This window comes from Chrysemys picta, chromosome 1, assembly GCF_011386835.1.
Source record: "Chrysemys picta bellii isolate R12L10 chromosome 1, ASM1138683v2, whole genome shotgun sequence".
Taxonomy (NCBI): domain Eukaryota; kingdom Metazoa; phylum Chordata; order Testudines; family Emydidae; genus Chrysemys; species Chrysemys picta.
In genome coordinates, this window is record NC_088791.1 from 237,026,356 (window position 1) to 237,041,908 (window position 15,553).

At 43.3% G+C, this 15,553-nt stretch overlaps 1 protein-coding gene across 2 annotated transcripts in view; it reads left to right on the forward strand.

Moving 5' to 3' along the window:
• Positions 1-15,553, forward strand: part of EIF5B (eukaryotic translation initiation factor 5B) — a 69,326-nt gene that overhangs the window by 26,686 nt on the left and 27,087 nt on the right. For both annotated transcript variants that reach the window (XM_005283240.5, XM_065580881.1), the window contains exons 9-12: positions 2,809-2,895; positions 8,539-8,834; positions 10,286-10,393; positions 14,189-14,299. In XM_005283240.5, coding sequence (XP_005283297.2) covers positions 2,809-2,895; positions 8,539-8,834; positions 10,286-10,393; positions 14,189-14,299 — 602 coding nt within the window. The remainder of the gene's footprint in view (positions 1-2,808; positions 2,896-8,538; positions 8,835-10,285; positions 10,394-14,188; positions 14,300-15,553) is intronic.

Sequence of the window (15,553 nt, forward strand, 5' to 3'; positions counted from 1 at the left end):
CTCCATTGCTGTGCTGAGACAGCACTTTGCCTCCTTCCTGCTGTAGCTTTCATAGGTCTCTTCCCTGATTTTCCACTTTCCCCATTCACTCACCATTCTGACAGCCTGGGGGTCTCTCTTCTTTCCTTTACTCCTCCTGTAGAGAGAGATTCACCTCGTTCTGACCCCATGTGGTGTGAAGACATAAACCCAGAGAGCCATGCTTCCTCAGTGGGAAGTTCCTACGTTTATTAAGCTCCCCACTGCAATCCATTCTGGTCCACTCTGCTAACTGTGGAGGACCAGGAGCTCTATAACCACTCCACAATAGATACATGTGCTCTTGAAATTCTTCCATAATGTCAATATTCTCCCCAGTAGATCCACTTAAGTGTGCTGGGGTATTGAAACTACTACTTTATTGCTTATGATTGTACAGAAACCTGAGCAGCTGTACTCTTCTGGGGAAAATATTTATTTTTTATTAAGCCTCTGGTTCTTGAAAAGGAGGTTCAGGTTCAAACAATTGTAGACTGAGCTGTATCCCACTCATCATAAAAGATAAGGGGTGGCTGTGAGGGCTCCAAGACTCTGAAATTTGCTTCTCCTCTTGGTCTGAAATAGCCCAAATTTGACGTATTCAGTGGTGTTACAACTATGTCAGTTCCAGGAAATAACATCCTGGGACTGACACGGCTACATTACCACATCAAAAAACAAAAAAACCCAAACCCCACCTTGTCTTTCTATTAGCCCAAATTTGGTGAGCTCTACAAAAAAAATCTATTTAATAAGGTTTTTGGAAAGGGCTGAAACGATAAAAGGTGGGAAGGAATCTCTATAGGTGTGTGTCAGTCAGATTTCTTGTTGGAATGATTATTTTAATATTTCTGGGGTTTTGTTATGTTGTATAACTAATGTCTTAAGGTGAACAGAGCTTTGAATAAGCATCTCTTCTTTTACCATTTTAAATCTAAATAGGCATATAACCCCCCCCCCCCCCCCAAAAAAAAACCAACAACAACAAAAAAACCCACAGCTCACCATGGGACCAAAATCTTCTTTTGCTTATCTTTGGTACCTCTCTTTACTCCTGAGGGCATTCTGTGCCAAAAAATTAAAAATTCTGTGCACAATATTTTAAAATTCTGCAAGTTTTATTTGTTAAATAAATGCAGAGGTTCCAGCATGGCAGTGGGGAGCACAGGCCACTTGCAGCACAAAGGTGGAAGATCACCCTGCAGACCCTCCCGCCTCCCAAAACCCCCACCCCAGGACAATGACTCAGTGGTGAGGCTGCACCCAACCCTCATACAGCACAAGGCCTGGGCTTGCCCAGAAACACCTTGGGGCCATGCTTCTCCGCACCAGGCAGGCTCAACCAGGCAGGATCCAAGTGTGGGGGGGGATCCAGGTGCGGGGTGAGAGGACTCCATGTGCATGCAGCTCAGAGGGGAGTCTAGGTGTGGGGGGAATCTGGATGCACAGAGGCTCGGTGCGGGGTGGTTCCAGGTGCAGGGGCAATGGGACGCTGCAGGAACTTCCAGGTGAAGGTGGTTGGGTCTCAGCAGAGAGATCTGGGTGTGGGGGTCTCAGCTGTGGGGCTGGGTGCTGGGGAAGTGAGGCTTGGTGGTGTGGGGGTCTGGGTGCAGCTAGTTGGGGGTTAGTGGCATGGGAGTCTGGATGTGGGGTGCAGGGGGTGGGGGTCTGGAGGTAGGGGGTTCAGTGGGGTGGGGTTCAGGTATGGAGGGCTAGGGGGGGTTCTGGATGTACCAGGTGAGGCTTGGTAAGGTTGTCTGAATATGGGAGGTCCAGATGCACGGGGGTGGGTGGATGGGGGAGCAGCTCCCTGTACAGTGATCCCTCCCCCCACAGCTGAGGAACAATGCGGGGAGGATGCTGAGCTTCCCGCAGCTGGGAGAGGTTTCTGGGCATGGGTCTGACACAGCTCCAGCAACTCGTTGCAGGGGAAGAGGAAGTCTAATCCTCTCCTGTCTCCAGCTTGGACTAGCAGCTGATCCTGGCTCAGGATAGGAGCCACTGGCTCTGGTGTCCCTAGCCCTGTGGTGATTTACCTCTCTGCTGGCTGCTCCGGGTGCCTGAAACGATGTACCTGCGCTGCTAGGGAGTGGTGCATGACTGCTTTTGCAGCTTCCCTTTGCTTCCCTGACAGCCATTTTTCTGCGGGGAAGCAAAGAAATCTGGGGGGGACATGAATTCTGTGCACGCGCAGTGGCACAGAATTCCCCCAGGAGTATCTCTTACATGTGGATAATTATTAATTGGGGACTATTCTATTAAGGACATGTGGCTCTTGACACAGGTGCATGTGATACAGCAGCCAAATACTAGAGGTGCAAAGAGCAGAGGCCTTTAGAGATGAGTTCTCTGAGATGTAAGCAAGCTTTTTTTGAATAGATAAGGACTATCACAAATTCATTAGTAGGATGGGGATCTGTTACCTAAAATGCTGGATTGTATGATCTCACAAAAGGAGAGTGGATTTATTTTTTGGGGGCATAATATGTTACTGAGGACTACTACATAGACTAGCATGTCTTATTGTCCGTTTCTCTCCCCCCCCCCCCCCCCCCCTCCGCAACCCATAATGAATTATCTGGGGAGCTCCGCAACACTAGAATCTGAAAATTCTAGAGCTACTCTGTAATGCTAGTTTTGTGAACTTAAAAGAGTTAGTTGCCACTTTGCCATAAGAAAAATAAGTCTCTCAATTTTCATTTTGGTCATCTGCTGGTATTTCTTGCAGTTTTATATAACATGGATATTATAATCCTAGTGAAGATTTATTCATATATGGAATTCTTTCAGTTTCAGAAGAAAAGGAGGAAGAAGAAATGGCAGATGCGGGTTTGGATGACTGGGAAGCGATGGTCAGTGATGAAGAGAGAGAAAAAGGTGGGTGCGTGAGAGTAAATAGAGGTTTGGTAGTGTGTTTATATCCAGGACAAGTTTAACATTGTTAGTTAACAGTATGTGCTGATGACCACATCAGATCCATCTACCTATCTCTAGTTAGAGAATTGTCTCTCTTCCTTCTCTCCCTCCCCTCTCTTTTCCCCCCCCCCCCCCAACCAGGAGAAAAGGAGGTGAAAGATAAAGCAACTGTGATAGGGTATGAGTTTAAGATTTTTATCATGATTGACAACTTTTAGAAATTAGTCAAAATCCTGTCCAGTGAGTGACTTCGTTGATGTGTGTGTGTTTGCGGTGGTGGTGGTGAGGGGATTTAGGTTTAGATTCACAAAGCGATTTAGATGTGGGGACACTGATTGTCTTTGCGCCTTGGAAATAACTGCGATTCACAAACCCTGAGTGAGTTTGGTGCCTAGGCTCCCTATACAATGAATGGGGAGAGACAGGGTCCTCACAATGGGATTCACAAAAGCGTGGTGGCTCCTTGCCTGAGGTACCCAGTGGGAGATGCCAAGTTTAGGGGTGTGTACTAAGCCTTGCCCCCTCAGAGATAGGGTCCGAAGTCCAGGCTTCAGGGAGGTGCCTCCCTTTGCTTGGGATTTTCAGCTGCAAACCCTCTCTTGTTGTTAGGCACTTACACTGTTTTTCACAAGAAGGCCAGGAATGGGAGAGGAGGAGGATGACCTCTTTCAGAACTTCTAGCTAGTGGTTAGTGTGCCCAGCTGGGGCATGAGACACCCCCCCAGTTCAAGTTCCCCTTCTGCTTGAATGGGGAAACCAGTTCAAATCCTATCCAACACTTCTCAGGTGAGTGAGTGCCCTTACCACTGAGCTATGGGATTCTGATGTAAATTATTAGTAAATATTAGGGGCTCCCTCACTCTCCTATTGAAGCTGTTCCACTGTAGATAAATAATGAAAGAATCATGTCTGTGTTGCTCTACCCTGTAGCATTGCTCTCTTGTTTCCCATCGAGAAGGAAGGATTCTGCCAAATACAGAATTCTCCCCACTTGGCTACCTTTTCATGAGTGTAGAGTACATATTCCTGGGAACCTACATTGGGCCTCTGTGCTTCAGTGGAAGTAGCTGTCTTGAGCTCCCACTGAGAATAGCTACGAAGTGGCTGGCTTGGTGCATTGAACTGGCATATTTGTGGGCAGTCAGCAGGATAGCAACAAGCTGTTCACATATTGCCTGAGCAGCTGTAGAGGTGATTTATGCAGCAATGATGGAGTTGCCTTCAGCTGCCCAGTCCTTGGGACATTGGCAGAGGCTAAATACTTGGGAACAATTCCCAGCATCCAAAGCAGTCCTAGTCAAACCATGACTGTTAATTCTTGTTTTCTCTTGTGGGATGTGGCACCCCTTGGCAACAAGGTGTGGGACCCTCTTCAAAGCCACATCTGTTGCGGATGGGGTAGGCTGGGGTGTTTGTGCCCGCTTGTGATGTTGATATTTACCATCTGAGGGCACAAAGGGAGCATAGCCCCAGCCATCTCAGTTCTTTCACTGCAGAGAGCAGAAGGGGAGCCTCTGCCTCTCAGCCGTGATACCTAAATCCTTAGGTTTAGCCCCTAAAGATGTGGTCTAGCAGTAAGAGTCGTACCCAATCACTAGCAGGCATCCTTGTGGTACTGGACTGTTTGTTGCACCTCCAGTCCCAAGGTCTTGTTAGTCTCTCTGAAAGTCCACTTTACTGCTTTCTTAGCCAATCACCAGCCAGTGGAAGGAAAAATATATTCCCATCCTACAGTAGCCAGATTTTTAAAGGATTTACTAATAATTTCCCCAGCAAGAGAAACCTTCACATTCCTTGGATTTAAATTTAGTGCTCACCAAGTTAAGGGGGGGGTCTCCCTTTGAATCTCTCAGGGATGTTCCCTTAGAAAACCTGTCTTTGAAAACAGCATTCTTTAGAGCAACCACACCAGTGAGAAGAGTTGATGAGCTCTAAGCTCTAGTGATTACTCCTCCCTGTGCAGTAGTGCCCAAAGAAAGTGGTGCTTAGACCTCACAATAGCTTCCTATCTTAAGTGATATCTGGCTTCCACCTTAGCCAATATATTTTTCTCTTGTGTTCTTTGACCAGTGATACTGAGACCTCAGAGGTTCAGGAGCCAAATTAGCAATCAACATTACCCAAAAGAGCCGCAGTAGTGTGAATTCATTGTTTCATTGACTATAGTACTATATATTCATATTTAAACAGTAAGACATGGAAAATATTTAGGTTTGCAAAATGACTGACCAGGTATTACTATTTTATCAACTACAGTTGGCTAATAACATAGTAAAAGTATCCTGATTGGTTAATAACATAGTCTGGTTAATAGTTAAATCACAGTGGTTTAATATCAGTGCTGCCAAGAGCCAAATTAAAGAGTTATTTGTGGCTCATGAGATGACCGTATGCCCACCCAGGGGAAATAAATTGTCATACTTTATAAGAAAAAAGAGCCCTTTGTTTTTATCTCAAGTAAACAAAACCCATTAGACAGGCATGTGGGTAAAGCTGTCAGGGAGAGCCTGTCTCTACACAGGTTATCTGAGTTATATAGAACTCGAAGGACCAGTATCTTACAGGGTTGAGGACTTAGGGCATGGCTACACTTGCAGTTGTAGAGCGCTGGGAGTTAAACCAGCCTTCGGACACCGCCGCAGGGAAAACATTGCAGAGTGTTTACACACTCAGCTGGAAGCACACTGGAGTGGCCACATTAGCAGCTCTTGCAAAGCCACAAAGAGCAGTGCATTGTGGTAGCTATCCCAGCATGCAAGTGGCTGCAACGTGCTTTTCAAATGCGTGGGGTGAAGTGTGACAGGGAGTGTGTGTGTATGGGGGGGGGTAGAATGGGTTTTTGGGGGGCTGAGAGCGTGTCAGCATGCTGTCTTGTAAATTCAGAGAGCAGCAGACCCCTCATCCCCGCGCGCACCTCTCTCACTCACTCACTCAAAGCAAGCAGCATTCCTTTGTCCCGGAGGAGATAAGCATGCCGGCTGTCAGAAACGGGCTTTGAAAGGGCCTATCCGCATTCCTACAGCGAGTTCAAAACAATGACAAGAGTGGCCACTTGACTTAAGGGGATTATGGGATGTTTCCGGAGGTCAATCAGAGCGCAGTAATGCAACACCTCGTTCACACTGGCGCCGTGCTCCTGCGGGGGCGCAGCAAACGTTATTCCACTCTCCGAGGTGGAGTACCAGCAGTGCTGTAGCCGCGGAGTCACAGCGCTCTACGTGCTTTGCCAGTGTGGACAGGCAGTGAGCTAATGTGCCCAGGGCTCCTTTATTGCTCTGTAACTCGCAAGTGTAGCCAAGCTCTTACTTGACTAGAGACACTGCAGCTTGTGTAGAATATGTTAAGCACAACTCACTAGTGGAGTTATGTAGAGCAATGTGAAGTTTGGTGTGTCCCACCTCCAGGCACTGCTCTTTATACTTGCATCATGATCCAGTGGTCTGTTTGGGAGAATGGTTCAACAGTGCGTAGCCCAGATTCCTCCTGGGCAGTACTATTTGCTAGTCTCCCATGAGTAGGAAAGCTCAGAGCACCCTGAAGAAAGAGGTTGCTTGCTAGTAACAGTTGCTCTAAGTCTACTCTATGTATCCACACTTCCTGCCTACCACCTCCTCTGTCTGAGATTTCTTTATGTACTTAGGACTCTGATTTAAGAGAAGGAATTAAGAGGGTTGGGGGAGCACTCCCTTATACAGCCTCAGACTTCAAATGTCAGTGTCACAAGAGTGCACTTTCACACCCCTCCAGCAGACACAACTTTGAAGAGAGCTTTGTAGTTCATCTCCACAGGGGAGTGCCATATTCAACAAGTATGAATACACATAGGCGTCTTTCAAAGAAATTGTAACTAGTAAGAAACCTCCCTTTACGGGGGCATTCTACTGGAAAATATAGATTTTCTTTAAACTATCTTTAAAATGTTTTACAGTCTTGACAATCTTTGTAAAGATTTAGTCACTTCTACACTAATTACAAATTCCTTGAGTTCTAGAAACTTTCAAAAGCATCTTTCTAATGAAAAATTGATTGACTCCAAATTGAACTTGCTAGATTTGGAGTGTTAGTTCTTTACTCCTAAGGGCATTCTGCACCAAAAAATAAAAAATTCTGCACACACTATTTTAAGAGTCTGGAAAATTTATTTTGTCAAATAAATGTGGAGGCTCCAGCATGGCATTGGGGAGCACAGACCACTGGCTGCACAGAGGTGGGAAATCACTGTGCAGCTTCGACCCAGGACACAGACTCAGTGGTGAGGCTGCACCCAAACCTGACACAGCGCAAGGACCAAGCCTGCTCCAGGAACACCCCAGGGCCCTACCCCTCCGTGCCAGGTGCGCCAGGTGTGGACAGGCAGGCTCAGCAAGGAAGGATCCAAGTGTGGAGGGGTTCAGGGTGGGGGGATTCAGGTGTGAGTTGAGAGGGTTCTGTGGGGGGCAGTCTGGATGCGGGTGGCTCAATGGAGGAGCTGGGTGCAGGAGGGATCTGGCTGCACAGGGGCTTGTTGGAGGATTCTGGGTGTAACGGTAATGGCACTCTGCAGGGGGATCCAGGTGAAGGTGGTTGAGGCTCAGTGGGGGTGTGTCTGGAGCGGGGAATAGAGCTGGGTATGGGGAGGGCTCAGTGGGGGGTCTAGATGCTGGGGGAGAGGGGTTCAATGCGGTGTGGATCCAATGCAGCTGGTTGGGGCTTGGTGGGGTGGGGATCCGGGTATGGGGAGCTTGATGGGCTTGGGGCTGATCTGGGCGGAGGGGAGGAGGGTGTTCTGAATGTGAGGGGGTGGCTCTGGGTATGAGGGGTTCTGGATGCATGGGGGGGTGGGTGGATGGGGGAGCAGCTCCCTCTACAGGGATCCCGTCCCCTGCCTCTGAGGAACAATGGGTGCAGGAAGCGGCAGAGGGGGCAGTTTGCAGAGCTTCCTGCAGCTGGGGGAGAAATCTGGGGGTGGGTCTGACCCAGATACTATGCGGGGGAAGAGGAAGTCACATCCTGCCCATCCAGAACTAGCAGCTGAGCCTGACGCGGGGTAGGAGCCACTGGTCTTCCCCAGTCCCGCCCCCTGCCCCTCAGTGACTTACCTCTCTGCCAGCTGCCCTGGGCACCCAAAACATACTGCTGGGGAGGATTGCGAGAGCACTGTTGTGGCTTCCCTTTGCTTCCCCGTCAGTCATTTTTCTGCAGGGAAGCAAAGAAATTTGTGGGGGACATAAATTCTACACATGTGCAGTGGTGCAGAATTCCCCCAGGAGTAGTTCTTGCCTGCACTGACTGTATGTAAATTTATAAGTGAAGTGCGTGGTGTGTAATTGAATAGAGACATCTTATTACTCCAGGTATTTGGAAAAGGGCTCGTTAGGTCAGCAGGGATCATTCTTGATGGGTGCACTGACTGTATTGCAGTGCTTTGTTTTGATTTTTCATGTATGCTGCTTTGACTGGCTCTGAATTTAGAAGTTTATTCCCATACTTAGTGCAGCTGAATTATTCCTTCACACAGATAAACCAGAATTAGTCCATGTTCTGTTCTACTTCTCTTTATGGTGGTTTTTGGGGATGTGATCTTGACAGAGTATTTTATTTCAGTTTTATCTCTCCTCTTGCCAGAGGTAAAACCTGTCCACATTGAAGTCAAGGAACACAATGAAGTGGAAGAGGAAGATGAGGAAGAGGATGATGACGAGGAGGAAGAGAGTGAAGAGTCTGAAGATGGAGAAAGTGAGGGAAGTGAAGATGAAGATGAAAAGACTTCAGATGAAAGAGAAACAGAGTCTCAAGCTGTTGGAAAACAATCGGTAGAGAAAAAGCCAAGCAAAGAAATAAGCTCCGATTCAGAATGTGATTCTGATGATGATCGTACAAAAGAAGAGCTTCTTTATGACAAAGCTAAGCGGAGAATTGAGGTATCTAGATGCAGCTTTGTCTCGAAGCTTATCTGTGTGGCATGAAAAATCTTGGGGATTTTAGTGGTTGTTCAACCATACTTGTCTAAATTACTTTAAAAATAATACTGTGTCATAACTGCTAATCTATGAGTGGACAAAGTAATATCTTTTATAGGACCGCTTATGTTGGTGAAAGAGACCAGCTTTTGAGCTTACACAGAGCTCTTTTCCAGGTCTTTGTAAGCTCGAAAGCTTGTCTTTTTCACCAACAGAAGTTGGTCCTATAAAAGACATTACCTAACCCACCTTGTCTCTCTAATATCCTGAGACAGACATGGTTACAACAACACTGCAAACAATATATTAGTGCATGTGTCCATAGCTGTCTGCAATGAACTGATTGTCAGTGCTTTACAGACTTACAAATAATTTTTATGCAAAAAATTAAGATTTTTTTCAACAGTACTTAATATAGCTTCTTTTTTATGAATGCATTTAGACAGACTTGCATCTATCTTGACTTAAAACCACAGTACAGGGGTTGTATGAGCTAACTGCAAGGAGTATAACTTACTTTTTAGCCTTCCAGAAGGATTCTTTTTTCAGAGGAAAGCTTCCTTGAAGGGTGGAAGTATGTGGCATCATCACGGTCCACTCCATCCTTTGTAAATGCTATTAGAATTTCAGTGAAGCATTTCTATGCTATTAGTTTTTTTTCAATTACTGACATTTTGCATTGGCTCTTTTTTCCCTTCTTCAGCATACTGCACAATAGATTTAGAAACTCTAACTTTCATTAATGCATGCCTAGGAATTGGTGTCAACTGGTAAGAAGATTTTGAAATATATGCATAGTAAAACACACTACAAGCCCTATTACTTGTCCCAAAGCACACCTTTGCTATATATCCCCAACAAACCCATACTTTAGCAGATGAAAGAAGTAAGAATAACTAGTAGGATAACTTGAAACTGATAACATTCTCAGTTTGCCATTTTAAAAGCAACAATCTGATGAAAGCCATCTAACTGAAACAGTTTGAATCAATTTAATTAGACCTGAATTCCCAAGATGCTAACCTTTAATTCTGATCTTTAAACTGTGCCAAAAAGCTGGGCAAAAGGCCGAGCTAGCCTTATTGCAAGTCTCAGGACCTCAGATGTTTTGCTTGGAGATAAACAACCTAGAGCCCAACATGTATTGAATCCAGATGCATACCATGAAAATTGTACTTGGACTAGAAACATTTCTGTCCACATAATCTGCATACCCCCCTCCCCCAACCCTCCCTGGAGATTGAATTGTAATGGAAGTATTGTATTTAGTAAGCCTTGGAGAGGGAGTGCAAAAATCCTGCCAGCTTTTTAAGGTGCTGCTGGAAACATTAGGTAATTCTCCACTTGGTTTTTGTAATACTTCAAATATTAATCTCTAGTTTTGAACGTGTCTTATTTTATTCTCATATTAGAAACGACGTATTGAAAATAACAAAAATGTAAACACTGAAAAGCTAAGAGCACCGGTTATCTGTGTACTTGGGCACGTAGACACAGGAAAGACCAAAATTCTAGATAAGGTAAGATGCAGAGCGTGATGGATCTTCATTGTCAAGTTTCTGTAATAGTTGATTTCTCAATAGTGTAATGTAACTGCTACTGCTTGAAATAACTTGTAGTAATCCTATAATGCTTGTAAATATACAATGCAAGATAACTTTCCTAACCAAAAAAGTCCATATATCACATGCTGGGAAAGGGACCTGTATAGACAGATTACCCCAGAGGAATGGGGTTTGTTCTGGAAGAGTACCAGCAACCTCAATATAGAGCACAATAAAGGGAAAACTTATTTGAGGCTAGGTCTATACTACCCGCCTGAATCGGCGGGTAGAAATCGACCTCTCGGGGATCGATTTATCGCGTCCCGTCGGGACGCGACAATCGATCCCCGAATCGGCGCTCTAACTCCACCAGCGGAGGTGGTAGTAAGCGCCGCCGACAAAAAGCCGCAGAAGTCGATTTTGCCGCCGTCCTCACAACGGGGTAAGTCGGCTGCGATACGTCGAATTCAGCTACGCTATTCACGTAGCTGAATTTGCATATCTTAAATCGACTCCCCCCTGTAGTGTAGATGTACCCTAAGATAATGTTTCAGCGGTACCTTATACCAGTCAGGATGAAAAATAGAAAATGTGTGGAGATAAATGTTGGTAAAATTGTGGTGAAGAGGAGATTTTATACCTTTATGTCCAGTCATTAAAGAGTACTGGGATGCTGCAATTCATAACCAAATATCACAAATTATTTGATATTTGTTGTCAGATGATCCTTTCGGAATCTTGCCTGGGCTTCCTAGCAGAAATGGTCACACACAACAAAATGAAGAATTAATCTGTTGTCTGCTAGTTAGCAGCTAGGCTTCTGATAGCTTTCCATTGGAAAAAGAAAAGTAGTCCAACTCAGGAGGGAGGTTGGTGGTTATGGAAAAATGAATGTACCCAGTAAAACAGACAGCAGACAAATAGATATTTGGTTACCATTTACTTAATACTCAGAATACTTCCACCTGCAAACAAATCACCGCACCTGTCGATTTTTTTTTTTTAAATATTAGCATTTGATGGACATGCCTGGTTTGTTAAATGTGTAATCAGAGATTCCACTCAGTTTAATAAAATCACGAGAAATGACCTGTCATGATTATTGTAAATGTACTCATTCTGTAATATGGAAACACCCTATTAAATAGGGAGCCCAGGATTATATTACTGTATAATGTTCCTCTAAACAAAAGCTTACTGTTGTAAATTTCAGAGACTATACAATAATCATTACATGGTTAGGCTCTGATCCAAGAGGTGTATGTATCTGAACCGCTCAGTAATAGTGATCATAATGTAATTACATTTGACATCCTTGCAGGGGGGGAAATTAACTTCAAAAAGGGGCACTTCACAAAAACGAGGAAACTAATTAAATGGAAATGAACAGTCACAAGAGTGAAATGCCTGCAAGCTGTATGGGAAACAATTTAAAAACACCATAATAAAGGCTCAATCTAAATGGATACTCCCCAAATAAAACAATAAAAAAACCAGTATGAGAACCCAAAAAATGCCACTATGGCTAAATAACAGCGGCAAAAAGGCATCCTTTAAAAATTTTAAGTCAAATCCTTTATTTTCTACAGTAGGAGCATAAACTTTGGCAAGACAAGTGTGAAAATATAATTGGGCAGGGCAAGAAAATTTGAAGAGCAACTAGCAAAAGTCACAAAGACTAGCAGCAATTTATTAAGTACATCAGAAATAGGAACCCTGCCGAACACCAGTAGGGCCGCTAAATGATCACGGTGCTAAAGGCGCATTCAGAGAAGACAAAACCGTTGCAGAGAAACTAAATGAATTCTTTGCATTGGTCTTCATTGCAGAGGATGTGAGGGAGATTCCCATGTGTGAGCCATTCTTTTTATGTCACAAATCTGAGGCATTGTCCCAGATTGAAGTGTCAATAGAGGAGGTTTTGGAATAACAAATTGCTAAACAGTATTAAGTCACCAGACTCCAGATGGTATTCACCCAAAAGTTCTGAAGGATCTCACATATGAAATGGCAGAACTGTGATATGTAACCTATTGCTTTAATCAGCCTCTGTACCAGATTTCTTGGAGAGTAGTTAATGTAATGTCCATTTTTTTTTTTTAAAGGCTTGAGAGTTGATCCTGGCAATTGCATGCCAGTAAGCCTAACTTCAGTACCAGGCAAATTGGTTGAAACTATAGTGAAGAACAGAATTACCAGACACAAAGATGAACACAGTATATTGGGGAACAGTCAACACAGCTTTTGTAAAGGGGAATCATGCCTCACCAATCTTATTAGAAATCTGTAAGGGGGTCAACAAGCATGTGGACAAGGGTGATCCAGTGGATATAGTGTACTTGGACTTCCAGAGAGCCTTTGAAAAGGTCCCACACCAAAAGCTCTTAAACAAAATAAGCAGTCATGGGCTAAAAGGGAAGATCCTCTCATGGATCAGTAACTTGTTAAAAGTCAGGAAACAAAGAGTAGTAATAAGTGATCATTTTCACAGTGGAGAGATGTAAATAGCAGGTCCTCCAAGGATCTGTACTGCTACCTGTGCTGTTCAGCGTACTTATAAATGATCTGTAAATAGTGAGGTGGCAAAATGTGCAGACAAGATGCAACATTACTCAAGATAGTAAACTCCAAAGTAGACTGTGAAGAGTTACAAAGGGATCTCACAAAACTGGGTGATTGGACAACAAAATGGCAAATGAAATTCAATGCTGATAAGTGCAAAGCAATGTACATTAGAAAAAATAATCCCAACCATATATGCTAAATAACGTGTTCTAAATTAGCTGTTCCCGCTCAAGAAAGAGATTTTGGGGTAATCATGAATAATGGAAAATATCTGCTCAATGTGCTGTGGCATTAAAAAAAGCAAACAATGTTAGGAACTGTTAGGAAAGGGATAGGTAATAAAACAGAATATAATCATGCCCCTATATAAATCCATGGTACCACCACTCCTTCAGTACTGTGTGTTGTTGTGGTAGCCCCATTTCAAAAAAGATATATTAGAATTGGAAAAGGTACAGAGAAGGGCAACAAAAATGATTAGGGGTATGGAACAGCTTCCATATGAGGAGAAATTAAAGACTGGGACTGTTCAGTTTAGAAAAGAGATGTCTGAGGGAAGATATAATAGTCTATAAAAACATGAATGGGGTGGAAAAAGTGAATAAGGAATTATTTGCCTCTTCACATTACATAAGAACCAGGGGTCACCCGATGAAATTAATAGGCATCAGGTTTAAGACAAACATACGGAAGTACTTCTTCACAGTCAGCACGTGGAACTTGTTTGTGAAGGCCAAAAGTATAACTGGGTTCAGAAAAGAATTAGGTAAGTTCATGGAGGACAGGTCCATCAATGGCTATTAGCCAAGATGGTCAGAGATGCAACACCATGGTCTGGGTGTCCCTAAGCCTCTGATAGCCAGAAGCTGGGAGTGGATGACAGGATGGATCACTTGAGGATTTCCTATTTTGTTCATTCCCTCTGAAGCATCTGGCACTGGCCACTGTCAGAAGTCAAGATACTGGGCTAGATGGACCATTTGTCTGACTCAGTATGGCTGTTCTTATGTTCTTATACGTGTTACAACTTCCTAAATAAAAAGACTGTTTAAATATATATATACACACACACTCTCTCCAAAATAAATAGGAAATAATTAATGACACTTCCAAGATATGATTTTAAATGTCCTTCTGTAAGCAGGTTCCCATTTCTATTGTTTTCCCTGTGCATTCAGTACTCCCTTTATTCCTTTGGTTTTATAGCTCCGTCATACTCATGTACAAGACGGTGAAGCAGGTGGTATCACTCAGCAGATTGGAGCAACTAATGTTCCCCTGGAAGCCATTAATGAACAAGCTAAGATGGTGAAAAATGTAAGTAACAGCACTTCAAAGACCTTAGATTGAGGTCCAAAAGTTCATAAAGCAATCTGCTTACTTACTAGATGTGCTGGGATATTTTTCTAAGAATTTTTTCTGCCTTTGTGTATATAAAAACCTAATTGACATATTAGTTGTTTGGGTTGAATTTATTCTTCTCACTTTTTTTTTTAAAGAGATACTCTAATTTCTGAATTAGAGTAACAGCATTGCCATACAATTTATAATTACCATCTTGTTTTAAAAAAACAACCTCCTCCTGTCATCTACTTCATTCTAGAAAGTGCATTTATGCATGTATATGTTGACTATATTGACAAAAATCTGACATTTGGGTAGAAATTGGGAATACTCTTGGAAGTTAAAATATACTCAGATATTTTTATTACATTTCTTCAATGAGCTTTAAAATGGTTTCTACTTAATTTCAGTGCATGCACTCACATGCTAAGTTTAACAACGGGCAACAAGCTTTACTTTTAAATCCACAATATTAGAAAACTGATGTTGCCATTGAAGGTCATTTTCCAAGGGACATTAGTTTTCCCCGTAAATGAAATATTGCGGTTTGATTTTTATCTAGAAAACCACTCAGCCACCTGTTTTTTAATATTAAAAAATGCACTCCTAGTACATTTTGTCCAATATGAAGAACAATCATAAGTTGCAAGAGAGCTGGTCTTGAAATCTCCAACAGCAAATTAAATCACTTTTAGAAAAGTTGTTTTATACAGAAATATTTTTGTAAGCATTTAAACAGGCTACTGGAACTTTGTTTCTCTGATGTAGGAAGTACAAGATGGTTGAGATGGCAAAAGCTGTCAGTTTGTTCCCTTTAGCTGGGTTTAATGCAGTAGAAATCCTAACTTCTTGTGTCTTGTCAAAGCAATATCCTGGTTTCTAAAAAGCTGGAAGATTTGCTACATCAAATATAGTTTCTGAAAGTTTAGTTTTCCTTCAAGTTGTGTCCTTATGTGCCCTCCACTTCAAGATTGGCGTTTTCATCAGCAGAGTCCTTGTCTGTGCCCTAGAGATCCTCATTCTCTGATATGAGCATATATGGGGGAAGGGTGGACCCACCACAACTTCAGTTCCTTCTCAGCCACCTGTGGCTCGAGATGGAACATCAGTGTCCCTTAGCTAGCTACGTGGTTTGCCACCTCTTTTGCTTATTTTTTCTTATTATTTTAGACCTTTTATTTCTTTTTCTGTTATTTAGCACATTTTGTGCTTTTTACGGGGGGAGGG